Genomic DNA, 17,389 nt, shown 5'->3' with positions numbered 1-17,389 from the left:
AGGTACCCAATCAATTCACATTAGCATCCAATACAAACAGTCATTGATTGTATCAATATGAATAACAGGCTCAAAGTCCTTTAAAAACTGCTTCCCTTACAAAAACTAGTTTCTTTCCATTTCAGTTCTATTACAGAGTGCTCACATGAAAGTGACATTCTCTGAAATACTTTACAGATCTTTGCAAACCCAGCCAAATTTCTGAATGTTATTTGATCATTCTAAAGAATTAACATTATTGCAACATAGTGGATTGACAAACTAACAGCTTTTCCACAACTACAGCAATCAAACCAACAAGAGATTAATTTCATCAGGAAGTCCTTGGAGTGTTAAAAGCCAGTCAGCCTTTTAATGGCACTTGCTCACTGCATAAGTCCCAATTGAAAACACTGAATTGTTACAGCGATGGCTGGCCATCCACTTGTCCTCATCTCTCACAAACAAAAATACTAGATTCTTTACTGAAAGCCGTGGTAGATGAGACACCCAATACCATGAAGGGGGTTTTGAATCTTTGGGAACTTTGAGAAATGGATATCTTTTCAATTACGTTAGGGGGAATTAACAATAAGGAGTCTTAATATCCTGAACGTGGGTGGCTTGCCTTTTTCTTCCTTTCCCCTTAATGTTTCTCTTCCCAGGAAAGTCGCTACAGACCCTCAGGTCTGAGAATCCTATCTGAGAACCTCTGGTATAAAACAACTGTGTACTAATTTGCACCATCTGATTTGTTAGTTTTATTTCAATGTTCAGTCAGGCACAACGCTGTTTGCACGTAATATAGATGAAACTGCAGGCAACTGGAGTGAGTCATGAGTAACTTTACCTGCCAAGGCAAATCCATATGTCCAGCCAAATATTTGAGCAATTGCATATTTTCTCCATTAGATGGCACTGCAGGAGAATTTGTACTGGAATTACCTAAAATGCAAGCAAATGTGGGCAGTCGGAAAGATTTATTTGTTGTTCAAGGTGTGCCATTTTTAAAATGGACTGGAAACCATTGAGATTTGTGATATATTGAAAGTCACCCATTTTGCAAAATCACTTCAAGAAATTAATGTCCATATTTGAAAGCAGTCAACATTGAATTCCAAATTTCTTGTCTTTTATGACCTCTTCAGGCTTCTTAATGCCATAAACTTGAAGTAAGCTTCAATGCAGGAACCACCTTTATTTTCAGTGCCATAAACTAAGTCCACCATACAAATACTATTTATTAAACTCATCAACTTGAGGCATATCTTCCCTATTCATGTTGAGTGTACCCCTTAAACTGATCTGTTATCTGAGACAATTTTCCTTTTCACTAAGGTATTTACTCCACATTGCTATTGTGACATCAAACTTTCCCCTTTTACCCTTCTGTACACTTCCCTGGCTCTCTTCTCCACTTGTCCTATTTTCCCTTGACTCTTCGTCTACTCTTTCCTCTTCTTTGCCCTGCTTACTCCATTGGCCTTTCCACTCCCTTGTTGGTCCAGCTATCCTTACTCTCTAATCCTGTTTGAATTGAATGTTGCACCTGATCTTATCATGAAAAGGCAGACAGGTGACATGGAAACCCAATGAGCTGATTGGGAGATCGAGCAGCGTGGGGGATTCATAACACACCTTTTTGCCATTGTTGATCAGTGATTGGAATGAAAAGCGGAAAGTTCTGCATTCAAGTTTACAGATGATTATCAGAATGAGAAGTTGTGTGGATGACAGCAGGATATTACATAGGGAGGTAGACAACTATGTGAGCAAAGCTGTAGCACTTTGAGTTTAATCTGACCAAATGTGATATCATCTACTTGAGAATTGGAAGAGTCAAATTGGAATATTTTCAGAATTATGTCTAAGACGTAAGGTGAAATTGAAGGATCCAGATCTTCATGTACACAAATCACTTATGAGCTGGACACTGAACTGCGGACACTGCAATACCTGAAGGTGGAGAAAAGTTACCTGGACACTTTATTCCAAAAGGTAGTCACACTTCCTGGAAAGAGTGTTCTGATTTTGTCAGTGGTCAGGAACAGTGGATTGCGATTTTGAATTAGCTAGTTATGGGAACCCAAGAGGTGGAAGAGCCTTAGCCTATACAGTTGTTCAATAGGTTTGAAATTCTTGCTGCTTGAATGAACGATAGCAGTGGCCGCAGCAAACTGACCGTGGCACTATGGTGGAGAAAACCATTCAGACAGGGGGAGTTAATAGAGCTATAGTTGTAGTAGAGGTTAACATAATCAGGGGTTAGACACACTTCTCTGCAGCCAAGACCTGTAGTCCAGACGACTGGACTGGTGTCAGTGTTTGGGACAAATTCTCTGGACTGAAATGGAGCTTACGGTGGGAGGTGTTGGATCTATTGGCCATGTTCCACAAAGTTACCAACAACATCAATAAAATTAGGAAAGAGGTTCTACTGAGTGAGTACGAACTGCTATATTTAATGAAAAGCAGAACTTCAACCTGAACCAGAAGAAAATTGGCATAAAGTAAATAGGATTAAAGAGACCAATGCATGGCTCAAAAATTAACATGGGAAAAATGGGTTTTGATTTCTGGGGCACTGCATCCAGTACTGGGGACTGAGAGCTGTATCATTGGGACTGCCTACACCTAAACTGTTCTGGAACATGTGTTCCAATGAATCTTAACAAAAGCAGCAGACAGGGCTTTATACTAAATAGTTCAGGACAGGGATCAAATGAGGGGAGCTATTTTAGCTAATGATTACCAGGGTATGACAGGAATTGACTGAACATACAAACATAAGGCCAGATATTGTAAAAATGGTCAAAAGAGGGTTTAAAGCTTTGTGTTTGAATACATTCAGTATTTGTAGCAAAAGTGGTGAATTGTTAACATAGAGATAAATGTCATTACAGAGACATGATTGAAAAGTGACAAAGAATGGGATCTGAATGTTGAAGAATATTTGACATGTCAGAATGACAAAAAGCTAGGAAGAAGTGGAGGGGTAGCTCTCTTAATTAAGCATGGCATTAAATCAGGACTGAGAGATGACCTTGCAAGATCAAGATGTACATTCAGTTTGGATACCAGTAAGAAATAGTAAAGTTGAGAGGTTACTTGTGGGAGTAGTTTTTAGGGCCGCAAACAGTTATTACACTGTGTGGCAGAGCATGCAAGAAGCAATCAATGAGGATTATAAGAAGTGTGCCAGTATAATCATTTACCTGTAAATTGGAAATTTAGATTGGTAAAGGTAGCCTGGAAAATAAGTTCATAGTGTGTCTTCGAGGTAACCTGGAATATAAGTTCATAGCGTATCTTTGAGGCAATTTCTTCAAGCAGTATGAACCATATAGACTGGCAGACAGCTATTTTGTTGAGTTAAAACAGGCGCAGTGGACAAGGTCCTGTATTTTCTGTCTTGCAGAGAAGAAGACCATTTGTATTAATATATGTGACTTCCAGTACATTCATGTGCGATACACTTCAAGTCTAGTTGACAAGTCTGTGTTAGACCTGGTAATCTGCATTGACATTAATCAAAAAACTCATGGTAAAGATGCCTCTAGCTGACCGCAATATGATAGAACTACTTGTTCAGATTGAAAGGGAGAAGGAGACATCAACAACTAGTGTCTTAAACTTAAATTAAGGTAACTATGAGGGTATGAAGATAGAGCGAGCAGAGGTGACTGTGAAATTAGGTTAAAAGGGTCAAGGGAGTAGAGGATGGCGGGGTGCAGACTAGAATGTAAAGTTAGGACCACAACTGTATTAAGTGGTGAAACATACTGAAGGGGTTAAATGGTCTACTCCTGCTCCAATGTTCTGAAACATGCGATAAAACATAAATCATTTAGGATTGAATCAGAACCCATTTGTTTCGTACACAGGGTTGTGGAATTTTGGAAATTTCTGCCCCAAAAGTCTTTGGATACTGGGTCAATTGATATTGTTGGATGTTTCTCAAGTATGGATAGCAAGGAATATGAAGATTTGGTGCATAAATTGAATTTAAGTGCAATGATATTGTAGAATGATGAAATAGATTTGAGGGCTGAATGCCTCACTACTGCTTCTGTGCTCCTAAGGGAATCTGACATATCAGGACAGCACAGTGGGGAGGCTGTAGTTGGAATTCTTGTGTATAGTTTTGGTGACTCCTCGCAAAGACCGAATATTTGAGCCAAGAGAAGGGTTCCACTTGAATCATACCAGCTTTAAAGGATATTGTTCTGATGATAGATTTGATGAAGTTGAGGTATATTAAATGGAGCTGAGAAGGTTAAGGAGAATCTGGTAGAACTGTTGAAATATTAATTACATTTTTTAAAAATGAAGGATTATTTACATTGGTCAGTGAATTGGTAACAAAGGGTCATAAATTTAGAAACATAAAAAGGGAGGTTAGAAGCATTGATTTCATGCAAGAGGTTATTAGAATATGGAGTGCATTACCACAAGTGGCAATTGAAGCCAACTCAATCATGACATTTAATCAGAAATTAGATGAGCATTTGATGAAGAAAAATAGTAATGGAAATGGAGAAAGAGCAAAAAACAGGGTTAGATATCTTTGATGTGGAACTAGGACTGACAAAGACATTGTGAATATAATAGACTCTTTCTGCTGTCTTAGCTGCCACAGTACAGTGCTCAAATTACCATTGATCTGTTGGCTGTCTCTATCAATGTTCGAGTGTTGTACTGGTCATGTATGTTGTAATTTATCTGATCACTATGCAGATATTGTTTAGTCCACATTGAAGATTGGCCTCAGTGGATACATTTTCAAGATATAATCTTTTTGTACTCAAAGGTGCATCACATCAAAACAGTAATTTTCTGTTTCAGGAATCCAGTGTGACAGGTCTAGTTTAGGTTCGTGATGGAACAACACCTGTAGAATTCATTTTCTGGTTTATTCTTGTTTATTCCAACAATATACTTGAAATCCATTTCATAAAAGCAGTCCCAAATCACACCAGTGTTAATATTTCTATTTTTGCATTGCCTATCTTTGTGGTTTTTCTGAGTGTACTTAGCAAATTTGTTCCCAACTATGTTCAGATTTATATTTGCAGTGGACAAACAGAAAGTACTTTGATGTCACATGTAAGACCTCTCCAGATGATAGGTAAAGAAGATACTATTTTTTTTGAACCTTTTTTTTTGAAAGACATGCCCCAAGAATAAAAAGGGCTTAACCCACTATGCACATTCTATATTTAGAAATATTTCCTTTTGTTTCCACATTGAATCTTCCTATGTTCTAAACATAACTAATGGTCTATCTTTTGTTAACTATTTAACAGGATGGAAGGGATAAGGAAATAAGTTTGCGGTAAACTTAGCTTTATTGAGGACTGTTATGTTTATATTACAGTGTTGCTGCTCAAGGTGGCAGTAGTGTAATGTAAATGGAACTGCTTTGTTATCTTTGGCAGAATGGAACAGCAAACAGGAAGGTCTCCCAATGGTAAGAATGAACTATATACTGCAAGCAAAGCTTTTTGAAATAATATTTGTAACCGTAGAGGGATGAAAGTCAATACTTCATCGTTCTATGTGGACCGCGGCCAATTATAGAGCAGAGTTTCAGGTTATACAATCAAAATCGCAGTTCAAGATTTTTACAGCTGTTTTGTTACAAGTGATGTGAAGTCTGCCCCAGTACACTAATGAAGAAAATAACAGCGTTGTAAACCCAAATTAAACGCTGCACTTGTTCAAGTCGAAGGCATTCTGTAATGTAAACTAGCATGTGGTATTGTAATTCTATTAGACATTATTTCATTAATAAGTACTAGTAATCTCCCATGCAGTTGCTCCTAGTGGCATTATAATATATGTTGTATTATGCCTTATTGTATTTAATATTTATTTGGGTTATTGGCTTACAGTTTACCTTTACAAAATGTCAAACAGGTTTATATCTGAGATTGTGAATGGGATATTTAGAGTTGAATAGTGCTGTAATGTCTGCCTTTGTAGAATCTGGAAATCAGTGATTAATTGTTAAATTTTTGTACAGCTAAGTAATCCAACTTCATCTTTGTCCTTTTTCAAAGCCAGGAAAAAGAGAAATATGCCAAAGAACGTGTCTAAGGTTGAAGATAGTTATGAGACATTCATGAATACTGGTAAGTGGATGAGGGGATAGGTGTGTTGTGTGGTAGCTTCAGGATTCCAATGTATGTAAGTAGAAAATAGCCTTGAGGGCTATGGGCCAAAAGCTGGAAAACGAGATTTGTGTAGTCGGGTCTTTATTGACCAACATGGAGATGATGAGCTGAATTGTCTCCTTCTGTGCTGTAAATGTCACAAAAGAATGTTGATATTTGGGATTAAGGATGAGCGAAGTCCTTGGAACTAACATGAGAGAACTGGACATGATATGGTAAGAATCTAGAAGTAGTGGGAATGAGGATATTGAGAGAATTTTGTGGTGCTGGAGTACTTGGGGTGAGAAGCTGTATATGTGAGTACTTGGGAGAAAACAATTTCTGTGCATGGAAACGTGGTAGCAAGAGAGGGTAATGCAAAATGACAGAAACAGGATGGGTGGTATGGAAGTTTTGCCTCTGAAAGTGACTGCAAAAGTTAGCCCTTTTAAAAACTATATATAGAAACAAAAAAGGGAGCTTATTTTCTCCCAAGTTGATGTGCCACCAAATCAAATAGTCTGAGATGCTTGAAACAGCATTACAGATATGTTATAATTTATGTGATCATAACCTTATTTTCATGCATATTATGAATCAGTACTTTGGTTATTGATATATTTTTATTTACCTATGTACTAAATTGATGTCAACTCAGTGATGTTTGAAAGGATGGTAGGGAATACACTGGGCAGTTAGATTAGAGTATGCAACAGTTTTGGAGATTGGAGAAATAAAGTAATATTGTGAAGATAGTTCTGGCCTCTGCCAATGGCAAGAAGCTGATGGGGCATATAGAAAAGAGTAAGGTATTGGAGAGCAAGGTCAGTGGGTTTTTGGAAGCAGAAGCTCTGGTTTGGAAAATTTTGAATTGTTCACATTCTCAGCCCAGTATCAGTAACAAACTGATGCTTGACTGTGGTATGTTCGTTATGAAAACACTGGAATTCGTTGAAGAAAGGTTGATGTTACACTGCAACTAAGCATTACAGGAAAGAAAATTATTGAAGTGTAGTCGCTAGATCCAAGTGCAATGGCAAGTTGATAATAAATAGTAAATGGAAGTGCAGTGGATGTGCTGGAATCTGAGATCATTGAAATTTGAAGAGGTGTTTGTTGCATAGGGGATTTCCATAATCAGGTAACGGAAAGAGAGATTTTTAAAAAAGACATAAAGGGCAAATTTTTTTTTACAGGGTGGTTTGTGTGTCGAATGAACTCCCTGAGGAAGTGGTGGCTGCGGGCACAGTTACAATATTTAAAAGACACTTTGATAAAGTACTTGAATACTTGGAGGGATATGGGCCAGGAGCAGGCAGGTGGGACTAGTTTAGTTTGGGACTATGTTTGGTATGGACTGGTTGGACCAAAGGGTCTGTTTCCATGCTGAATGACTCTTTGCCACTCACCCCATTTGGAGTCAATGAGGGATTGACACTCATTCAGTTGGAAAGGGAGCCTCAAATTAATTAATTTTCCTGATTTTACTTGGGTCTCAAGAGGGTAGATAACCTGTCTCCTTGAAAGTGCAAAGCAGAACTGGGGAGACTTGACAGTCATTTTGAAGTGTGACAGTAAAATCTTCTCGGAAGTGATTAGTTACTGGTAAATTACATTTTCCTTCTTTAGTGAGTTCCCTGAATCAAAAGAAAGATGCAGAGGAGACTCCGAGGCCAAGCCAGGATGTGCAGAGACTGGCTGATGAAATGTGTGATTCAGAAAGTGACCTTAGTCTTTCTGTTAATGGTGAAGATTTGAAGTTGAAGGAATCCTTTGAAAACCCGTGTAATCACATTCTACTTCGTAAGACAACTTTCAATGATGATTCGGCAAGGAGCAGTGAGTCAGCCTGTACCAAAGATAAAAGCTTTACTATTTTTAAAGAAGAAAATATTGCACCTTTAGTAAATCGGCCAGATAAAAAAGACCATGGTGGATCTGTGGAAGGTGACCTTCATGGAGAACTACACGAGTATGCAACTGAATCTCAACAGAATGAGTAAGTATCGTTAGTCTTTGATATAAAGAAATTACATTTATAAGTAATTGATTTTAAAACAGTAACCTGTACTCTCTAAATAACGCTGATTTCGTAATATAATTATATGAATAAGAAGATGTTACTTGAAGAACAAACAGCAGTGAAGACCTGCTGGATTGACTAGTCTGTTCCCATGCTGTAATATTTTCTGATTCAATGTGAAAGGTTGAAGAAAAAGCAAAATGTTCCTTATGTCAAGAATTCCTTTATATAGCACAGACAAATATCAATTTTAGATTAAATGAACAAAAATTGGCTACTAGTGTCTGCTGTTGAAGTTGCTGTATTAGGCTACGGAAGAAATGACTTCCTTACTGGAACTCTGCTACAAATTTTCTGAATGTTCCTGTGCTGTCAGCAATCAGCAGAATCAATTTCTGTCAAACATGTGTAATGGTAAACAGCTGCCTTATTATCCTGCCAAATATATAAATATTAAAAAGTAATTGAACAATAAATTGGCAATCTCACTTAGAGAGGTCACAAGGCAGTTTGGTGTAGAAGGAAGAAATATATTTATGGATTTGGGGTAGCCTTCTAGGACAGAATATTACTCTACATCTATCCATAATGCACCTGAGCTCAGAATGTTGGCAACTGGTGTCCAGAATTTGTTCCATTTCTTTGTATTATTTGCCTTCAATAATTAAAAATATATAGAAAATATATTCCAAAGCATCTTTGACTGAAGTATTGCTTTCGTAAAAGTAAATCACAAGATAATGGCTAGAGTAAGGAGAAGGCCTACTCTTGTGTATTCATAGCTTCACTGAAACCTTATGTTATGAAGCAGAGGTTGACCCCCTCAGAACTAAAACCAAAACACCCAAAGAGGAGCGCCTCGCCCTATAATCTGTAAAAGGAGTGTGAAAAATAGTGTAACGTGCCTTTCAGCAACTTGTGGTGGCTTACTAAAATAAATCCCTGACACACACTTTAATATTAACAACTAACAAATTACTTACCTAATAGTGAACAAATAAACTAAACTATTATCAAACCGAATAAATCCCTTCTAACTACTAACTATTCCTGAATAAAGCAAGATTCTAATGGTATATTGTTAATAAATATATCCCACTATATATAAAAAAAAAATTAGTCTCTCGAAATTACAGCAAGGTTACGTGTCTTCCAGAATGTTCAGTGCCTTCTGCAGCAGTCCTTCTGTAAGGAATGCCTTCTCCATTGATTCTTCTGTCAGGAATATTAACTAGTCGTGCAGTTGGGGACCGTTGTTATTTGAATGGTGCTTTCTATAAAACACAAAGGATGCTGTGAGAGCCAGCGATTCTCTCTCGAGAGCTGAGGGCTGCTATTACTGGCAGATGGCAGTTAACTCTGGGGCTTCGTCCAACTGACCCCTTTTTATAGCCTTGATGACATATCAATATTTCTTATAATAGTTTTGACAACATAGGACCAATCCTATCAGAATTATTAAATTTAATTGGTTTTAACCACAACTAACAGAACCAATATTATTTACAAAATACCATGCAAAGACTGCCAAAATCATTACATTATGAAAACCAGAAAGAAACTAGCCATCAGGATTCACAAACACCAACTAGCTACCAAGAGACATGACCAACTATCACTCATTTCGATGCACATGGACAGAGAGGGACATCAATTCGACTGGGACAACGTAGCCATCCTAGGACGAGCCAAGCAAAGACATGCCTGAGAATTCCTGGAGGCCTGGCACTCAAATCGGAACTCCATTTACAAACACGTAGAGCTGGACCTCATATACCAACTACTAAGAAACAAATCCAGAAGTGATGCCACCCACCCCAGCAAACCTAGAAATTTGAATAGCAAGCGGGACAGAATACCGATGCTTTACCGAAGGCGCACTGATGATGTTACCTAATATGGTTATGAAACTCTTGCAAACAAACTTAGCAATTCGGCGAACAAGTCACCAACCCGAGCTACAAATCTTCTCAAAAACCTTGAAGATGTTTTATTGGTACTTATTTTCTTGTGTCCCCGTTATGCCTGGCTAACATAGTGCATCCTGGTGTATCTCTATAGATTGCCTTGAATTTGTTACGTAGCCTTGCAAGATTTTTCTGCTGTGTTCCCTCTCAATTAGCAAATCTGTTGCCTGTCCCAATATTTGAGTATTGTCTAGTTGAATTGGAGGAAATTTGCCTCTTGAACTATCAGCTTCTTCTACCTCACTTTTACTGTGCCTGTCAACCTTCAATGTTCTTACTGTCTGACACAGTTGTTCCATTTTATCATCTTCTCTACAATAGTATTGCTTTAACGCATTTAACACACAACTAGTTTTTCTTCCTGTGATCAGAAGTATCTACCAGAGAAGTCGCCTTATCAACAAAACCCTTATAGATATCTTTTGTGACCCATTTAGTTCACAGTCCCAAAAAAGAAACATACATGGCCTCTTACATATATATACCTTAAGGATCAGGCTGACAGATCCAATACTTAGACACTGGGCCGTCATCTGAAAATACTGATAAAAGAGGGAGAGAGTGAGGAGTAGAAGAAGCATAACTGATTTACTTGTAGATTCTTATTTCTGGGTAGTGCATATGGATGAACTAACATGTTTAATTGGCATGTTAATTAGTTGATTTTTCAACATGTTCCTCAGTCTGGCATGTCTTGTTTTATGGTTTTCTTAAAATAAAAATGACATATTGAAAAGTGTATATGTGAACATAGATAAAGATGTGAGAATGCAGTCCCATCCTCACATGATATCCACAGACATACATTTAAACATAAGTGATTCAGGACATAAACTGTGACATTTTAAAAGTTCCTCCTTTGTTTTCTTACTTGAAAATTGCCTTGCTTAAGATCTACTGAGAATAAAGTCAACTAATTGAGCAGTAGAGCATAGATCAAAACTAAACCCTATTAGTATGAATGTGTTGGTACCAAACCAGGTTGAATTACTGGCATTGGCAAAAGTGGTAGTGCAGTCTTTTTGTAAATATGAAATTTCCTGGAGTTCTCAATAGGATTATGAACAATGCAAGAATAATAACCCGAAAGTTGATACTGTGCAAAGTAAATCTACTCTGCAGCAGTAAGGTATGATAATTATCTGTACAAGTGAGGTCAGTTGAAGAATCAAAAACAGGATATGGTCAGTTTCAGAAAAGATATGTCCCTTCTAATTCCCAGCTGTGAATTTCCCTACATAGAGTGCTTTCATTTTTTGCATTGCTTGTAAAGAACATTTATAATGAGAATTTTAATGGTTTACTTCACTGGTGAATGAATTAAAACTATTTGACTTTGTTCTGCTTTGTCTGAGCATATTTTATGGGAAAGCAGCAAATATTCTGCCCCTAAATTGAGGGCACATGCATGGGCTAGTTTTCCAACTAATCCAGAAAATTATACTTTGATCAGAATTTGGAAGCTCACAGTAATCTCTAAACTGATGTGAGTTCTACTTTGGACCTTATGAATGGTCTCAAGATTATATTCCCAAGAAACCATATGCTAGGACTGTAACTTACATTCCAACTAATTTGTATAGTAACAGAAATATGAGCTTCATCTTTGGAGGAAAGTTTTCAAAAAGCAAATTTCTTGAAATTTCTTTGCTGTCCCCAATTATTCACTGGAGTTGCTTCTTCTGAATTCCCTCTCCTGCTGATTCCACACTTTGAGTTAATATTAATTTATTATAATTGAACTACGGCACCTTAAAAAGACCAACTGACTTCCAGCTGCTTCATTTGAAATATTGGATATTTAAATGCTAAAAACCATGTGCTCTATTATGACATTGCAGACATATAAATATACATAAAAATAGACAAATTAGGAGCAGCCATTCAAGCCTGCTCCATCATTCAATATGATCATAAGCTGATCAATTTGTGTTTTAGATTCCAATTCTGAGATGATGACAAATCCAGTGATTTGCAAATCTGATATAAGTAAATAGTTCACATTTAATATTTTCCTCATATACTTGTCGAGACAATTTTAAATTATTTAAGTTGAATTGGTAATAAATGAACTGTTCTACCACATATATAACCATATCAGGACTCCACTGTAATTCTATTTAACAATGCCAATTCATTGTAATATAATAACCTAAGAAATATTGCACATTGCTTAGTTTCATAAAAGGTATGGAGAGTTAACGTCAAAATATTTGTCAGTTCATGATGTCACTTCCAGTCTAGTGTGAATGTTATGCTACATATCGTTCATTAGACATCGATGATTGTGAAAGTAAAGTTAAAGCAGCCCTAATGTTCTCGTTTTCCTCACAATTACTTGCTTCAAGCTGCTTCATTGTAGTCTGTCAAATGCTTCTGTAGGGTTTCAGACCCTGGTGCACCATGGCAACAGAATCTAAATATATCACTTGAAAGGTTCAATCTCCAGCATGTTTTTTGTGTAACGGAGCCAGAGTTAGGCTTGATGCCAAGGACCAGAAATAATTTGATGACAATCCAACAATTAAACTAAATCTGAGAGATAGAGGCAGACCAGGGGTGTAGTTCTAGCTCCATTTGAGTGACTAACAATACTACAGACTTGATGCACACAGCACATTCAGTTTGTTAAAGGTCTCTTTGAAGAGCACTGACAAATAAAGAGTATAGAAAAGAGATGACTGTTTTGAGGCTCATGGTAAAGGAAGAAAGAACAAGCTTTTGCCCAAGCTTCTTCAGCAGCATTGAAGAGGACTTAGCACAGATGGATTGTCTACAGCAGAATGTAACAGATATAATTCAAGCTGTCAGCTTAATCAGGATGTTACCAGGAAGCAACCTGATGAAGAGAAGGATCCCTTGTTTCCTGACCTCTAACCCTCAGCCCATTACAGATTGTCATAAATTCTGTTTTTTCTTTATATTGGTTTCTCTTTTTACTTGCTCTTGTTGCCATTCTGTTTTCATGCTGCTGTTTCATTTGTTACACACAATTGCCTCCAGTGTGGACCACCCAGATTTTACCACTGTGGGGGAAGGATATGCTTTTAAACATGAATGAGTGAAGAAGTCTTGGATATTTTAGGATGATTTAGCATACTAGATATTTAGCGTTTAAAAAAGAATGAACTAAAGCTAGCTGGAACACTTTTTTTAAGTCTTGAAATGGTCCTTTCACTACAACACGTTTAAAAACGAATGACACCACCATATGTATTAAAGTAACAGCGGTCAAGTGATAGTCACAAAGCGTACTATTTAATAAAATTTTTGATGCCATAATTTATATTAATTAATTTGAAATACTGAAACAGAGAAGCTCTGAATATTGTTGATTTATCTCACGGGTGGTTTACATTTTTAAGGAAAGCTTTATAAAAATAAATGTGACTTCAGTACTTATGAATTACCTAATGAGTCTTTCATATTAGGCAAATGGTCAGACAATTGAAATTACCCATGTATGTATCCGTGCCATTGTAACTGTGGTTAGCTGGACTGAGTATTACTGTTCAATCAAAGTGGAAGGTAATTTGGATTCTGATATATGTATATATGTAGATACATATTTATGATATGCCTTATTGCAAAACAGAGTGAAAATTTTTTTTTGTAAGTGCTACCCACTTGCGTTTAATTCAGGCAATCATTGGTAAGGGGCAAGTAAGAATTTTAAAATTTCTGTCAACGTGGATTAGCCCCCTTTCCTCGGTGTTTTTCCCAGGAGGAAGAGCATCCAACAGAGGGCAGCAGTGAGAAGCAACTAAAGAGAATTCTCGGAAAAATTTGCTTAACTCACTGTGACTGAGAAGGGGATCATGGAGGACCCAGTATTAAAAGAACCAATGATATAGAGAAGGATAGTGTGGAGGACTTTCAGGATCAGTTTGAGGAGTGAGGGAGTAGGTTGAAACACAGGACCTCCAGAGTAGTAATTTCAGCAATGCTATGAATTTCACCATTTAGGCGAAGGAAGATCGGGGAGGTAAATGCATGGCTTGAGGAATGGTGTAGAAGGTTTAGATTTTTTGAACATTGGGATCACTTTTGGGAAAGGAGAAAGCTGTTGAGAAGAGATGGGCTTCACCTGAGCAGAAATGGAACTGATTTTCTGGCTGAGAGAGTAAATATTGTAGTTGAGGTGGATATAAACTTTTAAGGTGAGGTACGGTGGGTTGACTAATGGGCCATGTTTTGGAAGTACCAGATAGGGAGGAAAAAGAAGTGAGGGATTACTTTATTGTTGGCAGGGAGCAATAAAATTATAACCTTCCAATGGGCAAGGAAGAAAGTGGCAGGGTTAAATTGTGCATATGTAAATCCATGGAGTATAGTGAACAAAATTGGGGAACTGGAAGCAGAAATTGCTTTGAGCGGATATGACATAGTAGCAGTGACAGAAACATGGCACAAGCTAGGAACAGGACTGTATACTTAACATTCCAGGTTATGTGGCTTTTGGTAGAAACAGGGTAGGTAAAAAAAAAAGGAGGTGGTATGGTAACCTTCATCAAAGATAGTATCATACCTTTGAACGAGCTGCAGTTCCTGAATTAGTACCTATGTGGTTGGAGGTGAGAAACAGGAAGTGAGTGGTGACCTTTTTGAGTATTTCTGACAGACCTTCAAATAATGGAGGGGAGTTAGAAGAGAGCATTTGTAGGTAGATTATGGAAATCTACAGGACAAATAGGGTTGTGGTAGTTGGAGATTTTAATTACCCTTTGGTACACTGGGGAAACAATAGAGAGTGAATACAGAGGCAAAGAAATACAATGTGTTTCGGAGAACTTTCTGGAACAAAATATTTCCAGTCCTACCAGGGAGGGAACTGTGCTGGATCTGGTCCTAGGAAATGAGGCAATCCAAGTGGGCAACATCAGAGTGGGGAGAGTAAAGGAGCAAATTTCAGAACCATTGACAGAAATTTCCCATGCCCCTCTGAACACTGGATTAGTCCTTGGGGATCTGGAGGATTGCTAATGTTACACTGTTATTTAAGGAAGGGGCAAAGGACAACCCAGGGAATTACAGGCCTGTCGGCTGGACACCAATAGTGGGAAAACTGATGGAAGCCATAATATAGGATAAGGTTAATATAAATTAAAGAAAAATAAGTTAGTACTTGACAGTCACCATGGCTTTGTCATGAGCAGGTTATGTCTGAGAAATTTGATTGAGTTCGTTGATGAGGTGCCACAGGCAGTGAATGAGGGTAGTACTGTGGAAATTGTATTCTTGGACTTCCAGTAAACATTTGATATGGTGCCATATGGCGGGTTGGTTAGCGAATTAGAAATGTTTGGGATTGATGGGTCCTTGGCAGCATGGATTAGAAGTTGGCTATAAGAAAGGACACAGAGAGTCGGTATAGATGGGCATTTTTCAGATTGGAGATGAGTTAGAAGTGGTGTTCCCCAGGGATCAATGTTGGGACCTTTTGCTTCCTTTGATCTATATAAACAATTTTGAGATGGTTGTTGAGGGAAAAATCTCTAAATTTGCAGATGATACTCAATTGCAAGAATAGTGAATTGTGAGGTTGACGCTGAGCATCTTCAGATGGACATTGACAAGCCAAATGGGGTCTGGCTGATGAACTTCAATGTAGAGAAATGTGAGGTAATGCATTTTAGCATAGGAAACATGGAGAGACAGTACAGGCTGAATGATACAACTTTGAGGGAGTACAGAAGTAGAGGGACCTTAGGGTTCACGTGCATAATTGTCTGAAGCAAGTTGAAACAGTTGTTAAGAAGGCTTATAGAATCCTTGGGTTTATAAATAGAGGGATAGCATTTCAGAAACATGGAGACACGGTACAGGCTGAATGGTACAACTTTGAGGGAGTACAGTATATAAGAAATGAGTTGTGTCTCCAATCTGTTGGCACCTTTCCAGCATCTAGGGAATTTTGAAAGGTTGAAACCAAAATATCCACTTTCTCTACAGCTACCTATTTTTAAAATCATTTGGTGCCATGAACTCCAGGGGACCTATCAGCCTGTAGTACCATTAGTTTTCCCAGTATTCTTTCTTGAGTGATTGTGATGGTTTTAGTTTCCTCTCTCTCTTTTCCCTATTGATTTTCCACTTTCCTTGAAATTCTTCCGGTCTTCTACTGGACTGATGCTTACTTTAACTACTTTACTTGATTGCGTTTTCCTTGTAGAAGTTTTTACATTCTGTTTTTATATTTCTTGCTTGTTTTCTGTTGTACTCCAATATGTTCTGTGTTTTAAGTCATAATTTTCTGGTTCCTAAAATTTTCCCAACCTTTTAGGTTACTACTAACCTTTGCAGCATTGTACATCTTTCTTTCAATTTGATAACATTGTTAACTTCCTTAGTTGGTTGCAGATGGGGAATCCTTGTTGTGAATTTTAATAGACAGCATGGTGCACTACGGGCAGGAGTTGTAGCCTGGTACATAGCATTGTTTGTCACGCAAGGTTGGTGCTTTGAAACAAAGCATTATGGAGAAGCAGCAGTATAGGTGATGGAGTGAATATGTAAACTAATGAGAAGGGGCAGAGAGAAGCTAATAAGACCTGAGAAGGAGGCAAAGAAGCCAGACAGCAAATTGGAAGGGGCAGCTTTTTTAGTATTTTTAGAGGTGAAAATGAAAACTGTAAGAAGAGCTTGAAGTAGGGAGGAAACTCATGAGAAGAGTCAGTTGCAGCATTTGAAAGGAAAGGAAATGGGAGATAGAGAATTCTGAAGTTAGCAACATAATTTGTTGATCAGAAGTCAGGAACACTGCTTCAGAGCCAGCTGGCATTGGAGAAAGAAACTTAATGGGTCTGGCAGTATGATTCAGCATGGAGGGGGAAGGCTAGTGACTGCACTTTGGGAGGTTGGAAACTGTACTTTGAGGCTGCTGAATTTAGCTGGTTGTTGAAAACCTAAAAGTTTTTACATTTCCTTTAAAATAAAGTTTTTCAGTTGTAACTATAAAATTCTTTAAAATAATGAGCTTGCAATATGAAAATATTGTAATATGAAAATTCTGAGTTTACTGGTGGAGGATATTCCTGGACCCTCCTTCAAGAAGTGAATCAACATTAGGTGGTGGATGCAACATCTGAAAGAACTGATACAATTTTAAATTTATTGCCTCAGATTTTGGCTGGAGTGATCCTTTGGTCAGTAAGAACCTTATTTTCTATTAGAGATAGTAGGAACTGCCGATGCTGGAGAATCTGAGATAACAAGGTGTAGAGCTGGATGAACACAGCAGGCAAAGCAGCATCAGAGGAGCAGGA

At 37.7% G+C, this 17,389-nt stretch overlaps 1 protein-coding gene across 5 annotated transcripts in view; it reads left to right on the top strand.

Moving 5' to 3' along the window:
- Nucleotides 1-17,389, top strand: part of kiz (kizuna centrosomal protein) — a 165,849-nt gene that overhangs the window by 69,571 nt on the left and 78,889 nt on the right. For all 5 annotated transcript variants that reach the window (XM_048601150.1, XM_048601148.1, XM_048601149.1 and 2 more), the window contains 2 exons: nucleotides 6,042-6,113; nucleotides 7,764-8,133. In XM_048601150.1, the coding sequence (XP_048457107.1) occupies nucleotides 6,042-6,113; nucleotides 7,764-8,133 (442 nt within the window). The remainder of the gene's footprint in view (nucleotides 1-6,041; nucleotides 6,114-7,763; nucleotides 8,134-17,389) is intronic.

Source organism: Rhincodon typus, chromosome 9 (genome assembly GCF_021869965.1).
Source record: "Rhincodon typus isolate 14 chromosome 9, sRhiTyp1.1, whole genome shotgun sequence".
In the NCBI taxonomy this organism is placed as follows: Eukaryota; Metazoa; Chordata; class Chondrichthyes; order Orectolobiformes; family Rhincodontidae; genus Rhincodon; species Rhincodon typus.
Note: the sequence above shows the minus strand (reverse complement) of the source record. Positions and strands in the feature narration are given on the sequence as shown.